The 13,215-nt window shown below is 42.2% G+C and overlaps 2 protein-coding genes across 5 annotated transcripts in view; both read left to right on the top strand.

Annotated features, from left to right (window-relative positions):
* The window catches only part of nr3c1 (nuclear receptor subfamily 3, group C, member 1 (glucocorticoid receptor)), a 28,393-nt gene extending 19,402 nt beyond the window's left edge, over positions 1-8,991 (top strand). For all 4 annotated transcript variants that reach the window (XM_048231142.1, XM_048231141.1, XM_048231144.1 and 1 more), the window contains exons 4-9: positions 1-7; positions 312-608; positions 2,729-2,873; positions 3,173-3,303; positions 3,592-3,749; positions 4,107-8,991. The exon at positions 1-7 is cut by the window's left edge and continues 110 nt beyond it. In XM_048231142.1, coding sequence (XP_048087099.1) covers positions 1-7; positions 312-608; positions 2,729-2,873; positions 3,173-3,303; positions 3,592-3,749; positions 4,107-4,259 — 891 coding nt within the window. In that variant the 3' untranslated portion in view covers positions 4,260-8,991. The remainder of the gene's footprint in view (positions 8-311; positions 609-2,728; positions 2,874-3,172; positions 3,304-3,591; positions 3,750-4,106) is intronic.
* Positions 8,992-10,568: 1,577 nt separating this feature from the next.
* On the top strand, positions 10,569-13,152 carry fgf1a (fibroblast growth factor 1a). The gene is made up of 3 exons (XM_048231140.1): positions 10,569-10,949; positions 11,360-11,463; positions 11,545-13,152. The coding sequence occupies exons 1-3, from the start codon at positions 10,853-10,855 to the stop codon at positions 11,725-11,727; spliced, it is 384 nt and encodes a 127-aa protein (XP_048087097.1). The 5' UTR covers positions 10,569-10,852; the 3' UTR covers positions 11,728-13,152.
* Positions 13,153-13,215: the final 63 nt, after the last annotated feature.

The raw sequence follows: 13,215 nt of genomic DNA, 5'->3' as shown, positions 1-13,215 counted from the left end.
CTGGAAGGTAAACCTGCCCCCTGCCGACTCTTAACCAGCCGTTTAAACTCAGGCTCATGTACTGTAAATCAAACTGATCTTCCTTCCTTCAACTGTCCGGTTCGTTTTCTTTCGATGTTGTGAACTAGGATGTTATTGGCTGTAAGTTCACTAGAACTTGTCTGTTAAGAAGATTAAGAAAATTAGACGTTTTGCTCTCTCTCTGATACACAAAGACAGTATTTCTTGGCTTGGCATCTCAGTATGATAACAAAGGTAAAACCAGTACACGTTTCTAAAAGTGTTTCTCTCCATGTGTCTGTCTCCTCCAGCTCGTAAAACGAAGAAGCTGAATCGCTTAAAGGGCGTCCAGCAGCAGCAGCAGCCTGCGGTGGCGGCGAGTGAGCTGACCCCCCCGGTGCTGCCCGAGGCTCGGCCGCTGGTGCCCAAAGCCATGCCCCAGCTGGTGCCGTCCATGCTGTCGCTGCTCAAGGCCATCGAGCCCGACACTGTCTACGCCGGCTACGACAGCACGCTGCCCGACACCTCCACACGCCTCATGACTACGCTCAACCGCCTCGGGGGCCGGCAGGTCATCTCCGCCGTCAAGTGGGCTAAAGCGCTGCCAGGTATGGGCTCAAACGCGCACACTGTTCTGTACGAAACGGGGGGAAATGCTGCCTTTTAAGATATCTAACAGGGGAGCGAGGCATCGAGGCATGTCCGAATCGAATATTTCTCTGAAATGCTGCCTTCTAAGATACCTTCGTTTTGACAAATTTTGAAGCAGGGTTCCCACGGGTCATGGAATTTCGGGAATATCATGGAATTTTGGAAAGTCTATTCCAGACATGGAAAGTCGGGGAATTTGATCATTTTTGGGGCAAAGTCATGGAATATCAGGGAATTTTGATGTAGCAGTTTACAATTTACTTGCCAAAATACATCAATCCAAATATTTCTACGCAGAACTGGTGCATATCTGGTAGGGGTGTAAAGATTAACCGATACGTATCGGTATCCGTTTTTAACATGTAAGATACGGCTACATCGATATGTGAAGCCCCGTATCGTAATAAAACTGAAATGCACCGGTCGTTATATCGATTTACTTGTTACGAATCAGTTCACAATCTTTTCTGCTCGCTCAGACTCTCATTTACGTTGCAAGCAGCGCGTTCATCCCACTTCCTGTTTTGAAACTACACGTGACACGGATTTGTGGGTATTGCAGTTCGTTTTGGGCTACATTCATTGCCCAAAGTTGTCAAAGGACTTCATTACCCATACATCTACTGCAACTTAAGCACGTGACAACTCTCACTCGGTCGTTTGTTTGACAGTCTTTACTCAAAATCCAGCGCGAAATTTGACACTTACCATAGCATTTTCTAAACGGCAACGATAGTCTGTTGAGTAGTAGCCTTAGGTTTGATGAGGGGATTTCCTTAATGTTAAAGAATAATTTGGCCCTTGCTGCTAAAACGATGCACAAATTATTATTATTTTGTTCATATTCACTTAGACTTGGAACAAAATAGGCCCAGTTCATAGGCCTATTTTATTCTTGTAGGCTATATGAGAAAAGGCCAAGATTGTCTTAAGCACAGTTTATTTCGGTATTGTCTTACCTCAACAATAGGCTACAGCTCCTTGAAAACAATCAGATATAACTCTATAAAATCTATAAAGTCTATAAAAATGTATTTTTATGTTGTATTTGGCTGCTGTGTTTGACTGAAATGTAGACTATTCTTTTTTTCATTTCAATACAGCATATGATACAAACCTCAGTTTAGATAATCATATTCACACATTTGTTTTTGCCTAATTGACATGACCATGATAATTGATAATATAAAATTAATGTGCACCTTAAGCAAATGATAAAAAATCTTTCAGAATGCTTTCCATTCTTCAACTGCATCGAACTGCATCGAATCGCATCGCATCGAATCATACTGAATCGTGCCCACGTATCTAGATGTGAATCGTATCGTCTTTAACATGAGAGATTCACACCCCTAATATCTTGTCATTTGTTTTACAGCTTCCTTGAGTATCCCAACTATGTTTATTCAGTGCCCATTTATTCATCTCTCACTCTAAAAAGTAAAATATTCTTGAACGCTATACGTTAGTAAATAGTATAGTTATGGAAAATATATTTTTTTTTTGTCAGGGAAGTGTCATAAAATGTTACATTTGACTTAGAGTGGAAACCCTGTTAGGCAGCATAGATGTAGCCTTCGTGCTGCCTTCAACGTCCAAAATTCTATTTAATTGTGAGCAGCTTTTGCTGCAGTCGTCGTTACGTTATTTTTCTTTCTGGTATCCTGACAATGGCGTTCTGTGTTACTATCTTGCTAGTCTGTCCGGAACAAAGTTCGTAGCTGGTCCCTTGATGCCTGCTACAGCAACTGACTCAGTAGAGAGCTGAAGGCAGCGAGACAGCCGCTTCGGACAGACCTCATGTCTCCGCATATTGTGACTGAAGCAACAGGCATAATTTGACTCCGTAGATCAGCAGTCTCCTCGTCGCAGACTGGCGGCCCACAGTTTGAAAAACACTGGTCTATATGATGAGACATGGAAGTGGTCTCAATGCCATGGCCCCATTTGAAATACGTTGGGGTCATTGATGGTTGGGCGGAAACGTTCCATTGCTCAGTCCAGTGTTCTTTGGAGATCAGTGGCCTTTCCCTCCCTGCCATTCTGTAACCACGCCATCATTTCCTCTTCCCTCCAGGGTTCCGGAACCTTCACCTTGACGACCAGATGACTCTGCTCCAGTGCTCGTGGCTCTTCCTCATGTCCTTCGGTCTGGGGTGGCGCTCCTACCAGCAGTGCAACGGCAACATGCTCTGCTTCGCCCCGGACTTGGTTATCAATGAGTACGTGCACACAAACAGCATTGCCTCTAGTAGACGTTGTTACAGATCAGCTTCTGCGGATTGATATGGAATCAACTTAAATGAAAACTTCGGCAGTTTTTCACATAGATCTCTGTTTCTCGAAGTGACCGAGTACTGTCGGTATGGGGAAAAAACCCCAAAAACAAACGGTGCTACCGTGCGCACCTCGAGAAACAGATTTAGAAAAAGTTATTAGTGTTGTGACGTGCCCTTTGCTTGGCTCAATATGTAGTGTGGTAATGATTGTGTGTGTGCGTGTGCGTGCACAATTTCTGCAGGGAACGCATGAAGCTTCCATATATGGCCGACCAGTGTGAACAGATGCTTAAGATCTCCAACGAGTTTGTGCGTCTGCAGGTGTCCAATGATGAGTACCTGTGCATGAAGGTCCTCTTGCTGCTCAGCACCGGTGAGCATCTGGAGTGTTTTTGTGTGCGTGTATGTGTAAGCGCCCATGTGTGTGTGTGTGTGTGTGTGTGTGTGAGTGCCCTTTTGTGCGTGCATGCGTGTATGCGAGTGCCCATGTGTGTGTGTGCGTGTATGTGTGAGCGCCCTTGTGTGTGTGTGTGCGTGTATGTGTGAGCGCACCGTTTGACTGAGTACACTCTTGTTCTGGTCTAGATATTACATATGAACTGTAATGAATATAATCACATGATTTAGACTCTAAAATAATGTCCCTCCTCCTCCTCCTCAGTGCCCAAGGACGGTCTGAAAAGCCAGTCGGTGTTCGACGAGATCCGGATGTCCTACATCAAGGAGCTCGGGAAGGCCATTGTGAAGCGCGAGGAGAATTCCAGCCAGAACTGGCAGAGGTTCTACCAGCTCACTAAGCTACTGGACTCCATGCATGACGTAAGACTCCCACACTCTCCACTTGCCTTGTCGTTACTGAGTAGTTATCCGCTGTGCTGCTTTCTGTTGCATGTGTCAGAACATCTGTGGGTCTCAACATATGGGTGGTGCTTTAGAAAGGGATGTCTAAAAGTCCTCTTCTCAAGTTAAGGGAGGATTTTAGAGGTGCCCACTGATGCTTAGCGTCATCAGTAGTGGAAATGACAGTGTGACAAGTTTGTGACCGTAAAAGCATACTTGAACAGGTAAGTGTCTGTGTAGTACAGCACATGACTCAAATTCACGAATCCTATACGTGGCCATTATGACCTTTATTTTGAGTTGAGTCACCACTCCGTGTGTTCACCTCCTCCTCAGATGGTAGGCGGCCTGCTGAACTTCTGCTTCTACACGTTCGTCAACAAGACCCTGAGCGTGGAGTTCCCAGAGATGTTGGCGGAGATCATCAGTAACCAGTTACCAAAATTCAAAGCCGGGAGCGTAAAACCGCTGCTCTTTCACCAGAAGTGACTGCACCCCCTAACCCCTAACCTCTGACCTGACCCCCCTCCCCCACACACACACACACACACACACACACACACACACACACACACACACACACACACACACACACACACCGCTGCGGCAGGAACGCAATGCCTTAAAGAGACACTCATCACCTCTCTGGTCACCTCAACGTACCCACAGCGCAATGCGGGACTGGTGTTCCCCCCTCCCCCCCTGGCCCCCTCCAGTAGAAGGGCAATGACTTGGGCAGGGGTGAACAGGAGGACTGCAGGAAGGGATCACACAGACTGTATGCAAGCACCGAACGCAGGAGCCCCATCTGGTGAAGAGACAGAGACAAGACATAACGTGGGGAGCAGATAAGAGTCGAACTTTAACGTAAAGACGTTTTTTGGTATCCAATCATGTGTTGTTGTTGTTGTTGTTGTTGTTGGTCTTGGTTTCCTTTCAAAGAACTGGCAAGTCTATGGGGCTGCGATGGCATACGTTGTGACTCTTGGATCCAAACAAACGAACCGCAACTGCTGTCTCAGGTGTATGACTTTCAACGTTGAGATTCCATAGTAAGAATGACATGGCTAATCAGTATGTAGGGGTAACATTTTTACATTTATACACTTTTACAGGTCGTCATTGGCGTAAGGCTACATCCCCTCCTCCCTCCCACCCCCTCTTTTCCCCAACCCAGATAGCACTTATCTCCATCTACCTTTGTTGGAAAATTTCTCTCCAATGGAACTTTGATATCAGAGTTCACAAATCAGAACAAGGTTTAGGTTTGTAACGGTCATGGCACTTGTAAGTTGAGCACAAGAAATACAGCACTGTCTGTAAACAGATACATGGCATCTGATATACAGCATCAACTACAGCAGTCTTATATAGTAGTCTACACGGTTAATCTAATCGGATTTTGTAGAATCATGAATGGGCAAGCATGTTCTGAACATGTGGAAAGAAAGAAAGGGATATTATGTGCCTTTTTGTAGCTTTGGTCTCATTTTTAGCCATTTCCTGTTTTGTTTTTCTTTTGTGGTTTTTATTTACTTTGCTCTCAAAAGTTGAGAAAAATTGCAAAATTGCTTCTGCGTTCACAATGGTAAACACCGTATCATGTTGGATTGATTGTAGTTGTATGTAATTTGACTTGCACTGGCAGTTGTTTTTTCTCTTCCCTCTCCCTCTCTCTCTCTCAATCTGGCCGTTTGGTGTTTGGCAGCTCAGTGGTACCCAGGAGACACCCAAAAATGCAAGTGATCCTTACTGACCATGCAGACGACGATATTCATACTCCTCCTATGGTAGTTTCATTGGACACCTCTCTCTCTCTGCAACTTTTGGAGCACTTTTATCGAAGGCTTTAATGAACGGCTAAAGTGGCTGTATTTTAACGTGTACAGAGCTAATGAAATAGCAAATAAGGAAGCCATTTGTTTTCATCACTATGGTCACCGTTGAAAATTGTACATTGATTATGCAATGAAATGCAAAAAAAAAAAAAAAAAAACATTAATCGACAACTAAATTTCTTCCCTTTATGGTGTCATTTGTTAGTTTCTGTTTTCTGTGTGTTTGTGTTTGGTTTTTGTTGTTTTCATGGACCATAGGAAACCCAGTTTGCCTAACTTTGTAAACCATGAATGCAGATTCCTTGGCTATCACTTCCAACCATACGCAGTAAAAGCAGGGAGACAGACTGAAGCCTCGGACATAGACAGTAAACCTCATCTCCGATTTATTTTTTTCCTGAAATATATATCTATATATATCTATATAAACACACAAAGAATTATGTCAGTATAACGTTTATCGTTTCCTTCTGGATCCGAACAGGGAATGATAGAAAAAAGTGCAATCACCTTTATATGTTATTCAATGCAGCAGACCACCTGTCTTTCTCTCTCTCTCTCTCTCTCTCTCTCTCCCTTGCTCGCGCAGTGTATCTCTCTCTCTCTCTCTCTCTCTCTCTCTCTCTCTCTCTCTCTCTCTCTCTCTCTCTCTCTCTCTCTCTCTCTCTCGCGCGCGCGTGCTCGTGTTCAGCAGTACCTCTCTCTCAGTACTCCTCCTCCTGTACTCATCACTCACTCAGGTCCACAACCTACAACCTGTTTGCCGTGCACTCACACTCCCAGCCAGCGGCAGACTCCGGCTCAGGTCTGGCCCAGTCCCTGGGCCGGGTCCGTCCCAGGCGTCTGCCGCTGACCTCGGGTGCCTCCCTTCAGCAGCTTTAGTGCTCCTCCAAAACTAAAACGCTGGTGTGAGTGCACTCGCTAGCTTTTCCTAACGGTGCTTTTTCCTTGTTCTAGCAGTGAACAAAACAATAGAAAAAGAAGAAAAAAAAGATAAGAAAAAAAACATGCGTGTACAATAACCTTCCTCTCAGCCCTATGAGTTAAACTGTGGCCCATCTGAGGGACAGGAGGCTCTTTGCCTCTCCTTTGTTTGGTTCTCGGGGAATTTCTACCATAACAGACAAAATAATATGCCTGTATTTATCCTCTCTCTGTGTGCCAAACATTTATTTCATTCATTTCTGTGTGGAGTATATATTTTTTCAGTCCGATGAAATGATTACAACCTTGATCTGTACTTTGTCTTAACATGTGCTGGAAGTATGTACACAAAACAAAACGAAAGGGAAAAAGAAATGCAAGTTTTTCCTGTGTTGTACACTGTGTCAGCATTCAAACACACAATGGCTGAGGTCCGAACACCTACCCACAATCCCACACGGTCCGCACACCTACCCACAATTCCACACGGTCCACACACCCATCCACAATCCCACAGCGCACCACCACATATTCGTTTTACCACCAGCTCAAGACACACGCATGTTTGTAGTTCCAAGTGTCTGTTTTCATGTCGGCCTCTCTCCAGCGCACAATGCGGCAGTCGCAACGGTCACCTCCGAACAGCGCTTCTACCGCAGTAGTAGTAGTAGTCGTCGTCTGCGGCACCCCTCTGTCCCCGTCCCTGTTTTCCTTCCTGGGTGTTTTTGTTTTGCGTTTGTTTTTTTTAATCGCTCTTAAAACCATCGGTATTTTACGTAGGTCTTATAGTTTTCACAAATTCTGTGTTTGTGGCGACTGGGAAAAACAACAGGAACAAGGAAGTTGTGTGATTTACTCTTCCTTTGCTTTTCAAAGACATGTTTGTATTGAAGTTGATGTCTTGTTCGTTTTAACATGGGGGCAAGTACAGTATGTTGCTTCAAAGCATATCTAAGTATGAATTTAACTTTTAAAGTAACCATTTTTTGTACAGATGGGTGTGTTGAACTTGTGGCAGAGTTCACCTGTTTGTATAATATCTTGCATTTTGGTCATTTGTGTAGATCTCAATCAATTTCCTTTCTCATCTGACACTATGCCATTCATGTCACATAAAGCTATCCATTAATAGTAAAATGTTAAAGATGCCAACATTTCATGCTTGTGTGTTTTGTTGGTTCTTTGATTAAATCATCTTTACAAGCCATTTTCTAATTCAGTTGCTTTGGCAACTTTTTTGGGTTGCAGGTATGTCCGTTGGTTCAGTAGTTTTTAGTGGTTATTTGAAAGCATGGCATTGTCAAGTGGTTGACAAGTCCTAAAGGATCTTTGCTGTAAATTACAAATGTCGTAACACCCACCTAGTTTGTGGTGATTTTTCCAGATATCATAGATGACCCAAGTATGTCCCAAACTATTTTTAAGCCTCTTCTTCCCCCCTCGTCAAGTTACTTTCACATACAGTGCAGTAGTGTGCGAAGTCTGCTTCCTCTGTTACGCGTTCACGTCTCTCTGTCTTACACCACTAAATGAGTGGAGTGTTATTCCAATTCAGGGAGGTCGAATTTTGAAAGACTCATAACTGTTCCCTTTGAAATAAATGAAAGTGTTTAGTATCTTGATATTTTTTTATAATTTAGCCTTTTTTTTTTTTGTCTTTTGTTCCGTTTCGTCATGTATAATCCCTACCTAGCGCCTCTAAAACTGTTTCGGATGATGAATGTAAACTCCTATCTTGCATCCCATTTTTCATATATCTCCGCTGATGCACATTAGATTATGTTGAATAAGTCTAATGAAAGGAAGGTATTGGTCATTCTTGATGTATATAGCACTAGTTCACCATGTTAAGGTTTCCTCAATAGGGGGAGGAAGAAGGAATTTGTGAATGAGTCCTATGCACAGTACAAGAGCAGTCAAACACACATTAGAAGGGAAACTGTATATGAAAGTAACTTGCCTGCCAAACTGAAACCTTTGAAATTTTGCACTACCCCGTCACTGTTTAAAATCTATTTTCTAAAAAAAAAAACAAAGTAGACAGAAGAATAAAAGACAGAAAAAAACCTGATATTAACTTAAGAGATATATTAAGGGCAAATGTGGTTCACTTGTATATGGCTTTCCCTTATATTTTGTTTGTATTTGCATATATCTCAACTATGTACATATTACCCTGTGTAAAGAATATGCATCAGATTTGTCCAAAATGAATAGTTTTTTATGTCATCTCTGTTATTCAGCCTCCGTAGTTCATGTTGGTCTCTTCACCACTTCACTTCCCCGTTGAGCTGTCTGTCTTGGTTGTGAGGTACTTTTGATAAACATTACTTTTATGCTGATTGATGTTAACACCGTTGTACACACACACACAAAAATCCCTAACAAGCTACTTAACAACCATGCGATTATGATAAGCAATCATTCATAAAAAAAATAAATGTGCTTTTCAAATCTAACGTTACATGATCTCATTCATGAATATGTGCATGTTACATATTTAGTTTATGACCACTTTCTTTTGAATCAGTCAAGATGTTCTCACAATTGGTATTTAAACCATATCAACTACATTTCAGTAAGGTTAATCTTACAATTAACAATAAATTACAAGTAAATGTGCATCCAATACAGCTACACATGGGTGCAAAAAAAATAGACAACCAGATAGTCCTCAGCTAACCGAGACCAACCACTGGAAATGTACAGATCTGGCTAAAAGTCTTGTTGGCATTCAGAGGAATCCTAATGCACTGGGGCTACCTGTTAAACCATAGCATGGTCACAGTTGGACTAATTACCCCATCCTGCTTTCTATCAGCACCTGGTTGTTTTCCTCAAGCTCCGTCAGAGAGACCAATAGGATGGTGATTCCGGTCATTTTCAAAAGTCATATGCTATAATGTATCCATGTTGGGTCTTAAATTGATTCTTTTTATGGTATTGGTGGTTATATAATCAGATGGATGGATAGATAGATACTTTATTGATCCCCAAAGGGAAATTCAAGAACAAATCAAAACCAGAAAGTGGCCTTTCGAGATCGACTTGTCACAAATGCCTAGGAATGGGTCTCCTCTCTGCTTCTCTGGGAAGGAATCATCTCATCCCCTGCTCTCCCACTCTTATCACCCTACCCCTCTCCCACTCTACCCCTCTCCCACCCTACCCCTCTCCCACCCTACCCCTCTCTCACCCTACCCCTCTCCCACTATACCCCTCTCCCACCATACCCCTCTCCCACCATACCCCTCTCCCACTCTACCCCTCTCTCACTATACCCCTCTCCCACTCTACCCCTCTCTCACTATACCCCTCTCTCACTATACCCCTCTCCTTCTCTTAGTCATCTCAGTTAAGGGTAAGGGGTTGTTTTTTCCATCTCATGCATTCAGGTTGGCATCCGTATTCAATTGATGTTTTTTTTAATAATATTTAACACTAATGCATTCTACTGCCCCGTGATGTCCAGTCATTTACAGTATGCATTAATGTTATCTGGAATGGGCCACATAGATTGTAGCCTGCTGTTCCATCGTTGGTAACATTTTGGCTGCCTTTACAAACTTTTGTATCTAGCCTGGATGGCTAGGGCTTAGAGTAAGGAGTCATAATTACATATTTACTACTAAATAATTAAGCTAATAGGCAACTCTATTGATCAATTTTGGTGAAATACTCAATTTTCCCTTAAAATGTATGAAATGTTTGTATAAAATAGGATATATTGGCCTGGGCCTACTATGATTATGTAATTATGAGAACAGGGAAAATATTATGTTTCCAAATAATCCTGTCAGCCTACATTCATATGCACATTAATGATTTTCTCTCAAGTGCTTTCTGGTTTTATATTTTTTTCAGAGAAAGAAAGTGCAAACTCACAATGTAATTAAAAAAAAAACCCACTGATAATCACTTTCCCCCTGCAAGATTTCCTAATGATGAACTTCGTTGTTCACTGCATTTGCTTATTGAGTAGCCTATAGGCTATTATCGCATCCTCCGTTGGTTATGGGGGGTGCTGGAACAATTCCATTGGCAACCCACTCTTACCACTGTACCGTGCACTCTAGTGGACCCCTGTGAAAAATGCGCGTCACACATACTTTGTACTAGCCTACGGATCACAACAAAGTCCAATCGTTACCGTTTGCCATCTCCACTGCAGATTCTCTCAGTCGATTACAGTGGCTTTCCCACGGCGATCACTATCGGGGAAGACCAGAGGAAATCCGGGCATATCAGAGCTTTATCGGTGTTCTCGCACGACAGCTAGCCTACTTCACCGAATTTAGACATACAACTGTAGATTATAAAATGCTTATACGCCTGTATTGCATGAATGGCGGGTATCACCTTCGGATTCTGGAGGATGGAACTGTTGAAGGCAGCAGAGATGAAAATGATATCTACAGTAAGGTTGCGCGATATTCTTTGCCCAAAAACCCCGGTTAATATCAATCCGTTGGGTGTTCAGCTTTTAGGCTATGGCTCACCGAAGTGGTGTGTGTGTGTGCGTATGCGTAGGTTGGCTATGTGATCACCTGCACTTGGAACAACATTATAGGCTATTTTATTGGTTGTTGCGTTCTTTTACTGCTGATGGACTACAAAGTAGCTTTTGGTGAACCGATATGCCTATTTATGGTCATCAACCGAGCTAGGCCAATTTTAGTGCAGCGATTCTCGGACATAGTAGTTAGGCCTAATTTCATAGGGTGGGAGGCAAAATGACAGGACTGACTATTTCTGACAGATGACTATGAAATCTAGGTCTAGTATGTTTTTCTCATCCTTCCATGTTTGTGTGTTGTCGATGATCAGGTCTACTGGAAGTGAAGGCAGTTAGTACTGGTGTTGTGGTCATTAAAGGTATTGAGGCTGGTCAGTACCTTTCCATGGGTAGAGATGGCAGGCTGGTTGGATCGGTAAGTGGCATCCATCATTCACATCACTGGTGCTTGCTGGTGTCCATATCCCAACATCCAATTGATCTTTCTCTGTTTCAGGCCTCTGCTACAGATGAATGCTACTTGTTGGAGAACTTGGAGGAGAACCATTACAATACCTACCAATCGCAGAAGTATATCAGCTGGTATATTGGGATTAAGAAGAATGGCAAGACCAAAAATGGCTCTCGGACCCACATTGGTCAGAAAGCCATATTCTTCCTCCCTCGGAAGGTGGATTAACATCCGTGAGTGAAGAAAAAATGTAGCTTGGCAATGAAGTGAGAAAAAAAAAGTGTGAATGTTGAAACCATGCTGCTAATACATTGAATCCTCTCAATGCATTAACTTGATACCCCAACCCACTAACTTGAACCACCTGCAGATTTTTAACAACACACCTGCCTCTATGTACTCACTCACCCTGTTAACTACATTAGGCATAGATCAGAAATGTCTATAGCTCTTAACTTTAGCTCTGTCCTGCTGTCAAAATCTGAACTGCAACCTCACTATAAGGAATGATAGCTTTATTTATATTTAATAGACTGTTCCTTGGTGTTTGGGAATGAGCTCTTTTAAATGCTATATATTTTGTTACGACTTATTTTGTATATTTGCACAGTGAAAAGTTATATTTAGTTTTTATAATCAATAAGAATAACTCTACAGTCTCCACAGCTGAGAGTGCTTCCTATCTATGAGTCATTTGCCTCAATATGCCTCTGCTGCTATAGGTGTGGAAGATGTTTTAGCTGTAAACTCAACAACACCCACAGGTCCCACACTCACACAAACATAAATATGAATGTACCCTGAATGTGTTGGTTCATAATATACTGTATATACACAAGAGTAACTATCTATGTGTACAGGATCATTGGTTTATTCTGCTCTGCTATGTAGCACTCCAAAAATGTACTAACACATGATGCAGTACAACAGCAACACACTACATAAACACTCCAAAATGTATGGAAGTACTTTTTTCCCCCCTGAAATGTACCACTTGCATACTATTTGGGCCATTCAAATAAACATTTCAACCAATCTTAATTACAGAACATTGGGCTGGTTTCCCATATCCTAGTGATACCAGACTCTCTACTTTGTTTCATTTTGTGAATAGTCTGGCCCCTCATGATTGGGAAATGTTTCCAACTCTAGTATCATAACATGCATAGACTTTGCGTTGACTTTGGTTTGGCTGAACCAATGATTTCAATCACACTGGTCAGGGATTCCTAATGTTACTTCCTACTTCGCCTAACCTTTACAAATTGTTAATAAACCCCATTGCCAGTTGCTTCTGCCGTCTACCACAGCCACTCAATTTTAAGACTAGCGTAATCCCCTCTCATTGCTGATTGGCCCCTCACGCTTTGTGTCAGAAGGAAACATTATCAGCATCATAGTTGACCCCACAAGGCTTCCGTTTTAACATTCCATATGTTATCTTAATGCAGAGGAAGTAGATTGGGAACCAAATAGAACGTTCAAGCATTGTTTTTGTTTTTATTGTTGAAAGGGTCTATAGTGTAGTGTTGTGTGCCAGACTAGTATCTCACTGAAAGGAGAGCTAGGTTTTCCCATACATGATTAAGCATGGTCCTAAACTAAAAAAAAACTTCAATGAAAATCTTTGGGAAACAGGCAAAATTACCTTACTTAAAGATGGCATTTTATTACCATATATTGGATTTTGTATTGGATTATTTTTTATTATTTTTC

The sequence above is a fragment of the Alosa alosa genome, chromosome 21, assembly GCF_017589495.1.
Source record: "Alosa alosa isolate M-15738 ecotype Scorff River chromosome 21, AALO_Geno_1.1, whole genome shotgun sequence".
Lineage (NCBI taxonomy): Eukaryota > Metazoa > Chordata > Actinopteri > Clupeiformes > Clupeidae > Alosa > Alosa alosa.
Note: the sequence above shows the minus strand (reverse complement) of the source record. Positions and strands in the feature narration are given on the sequence as shown.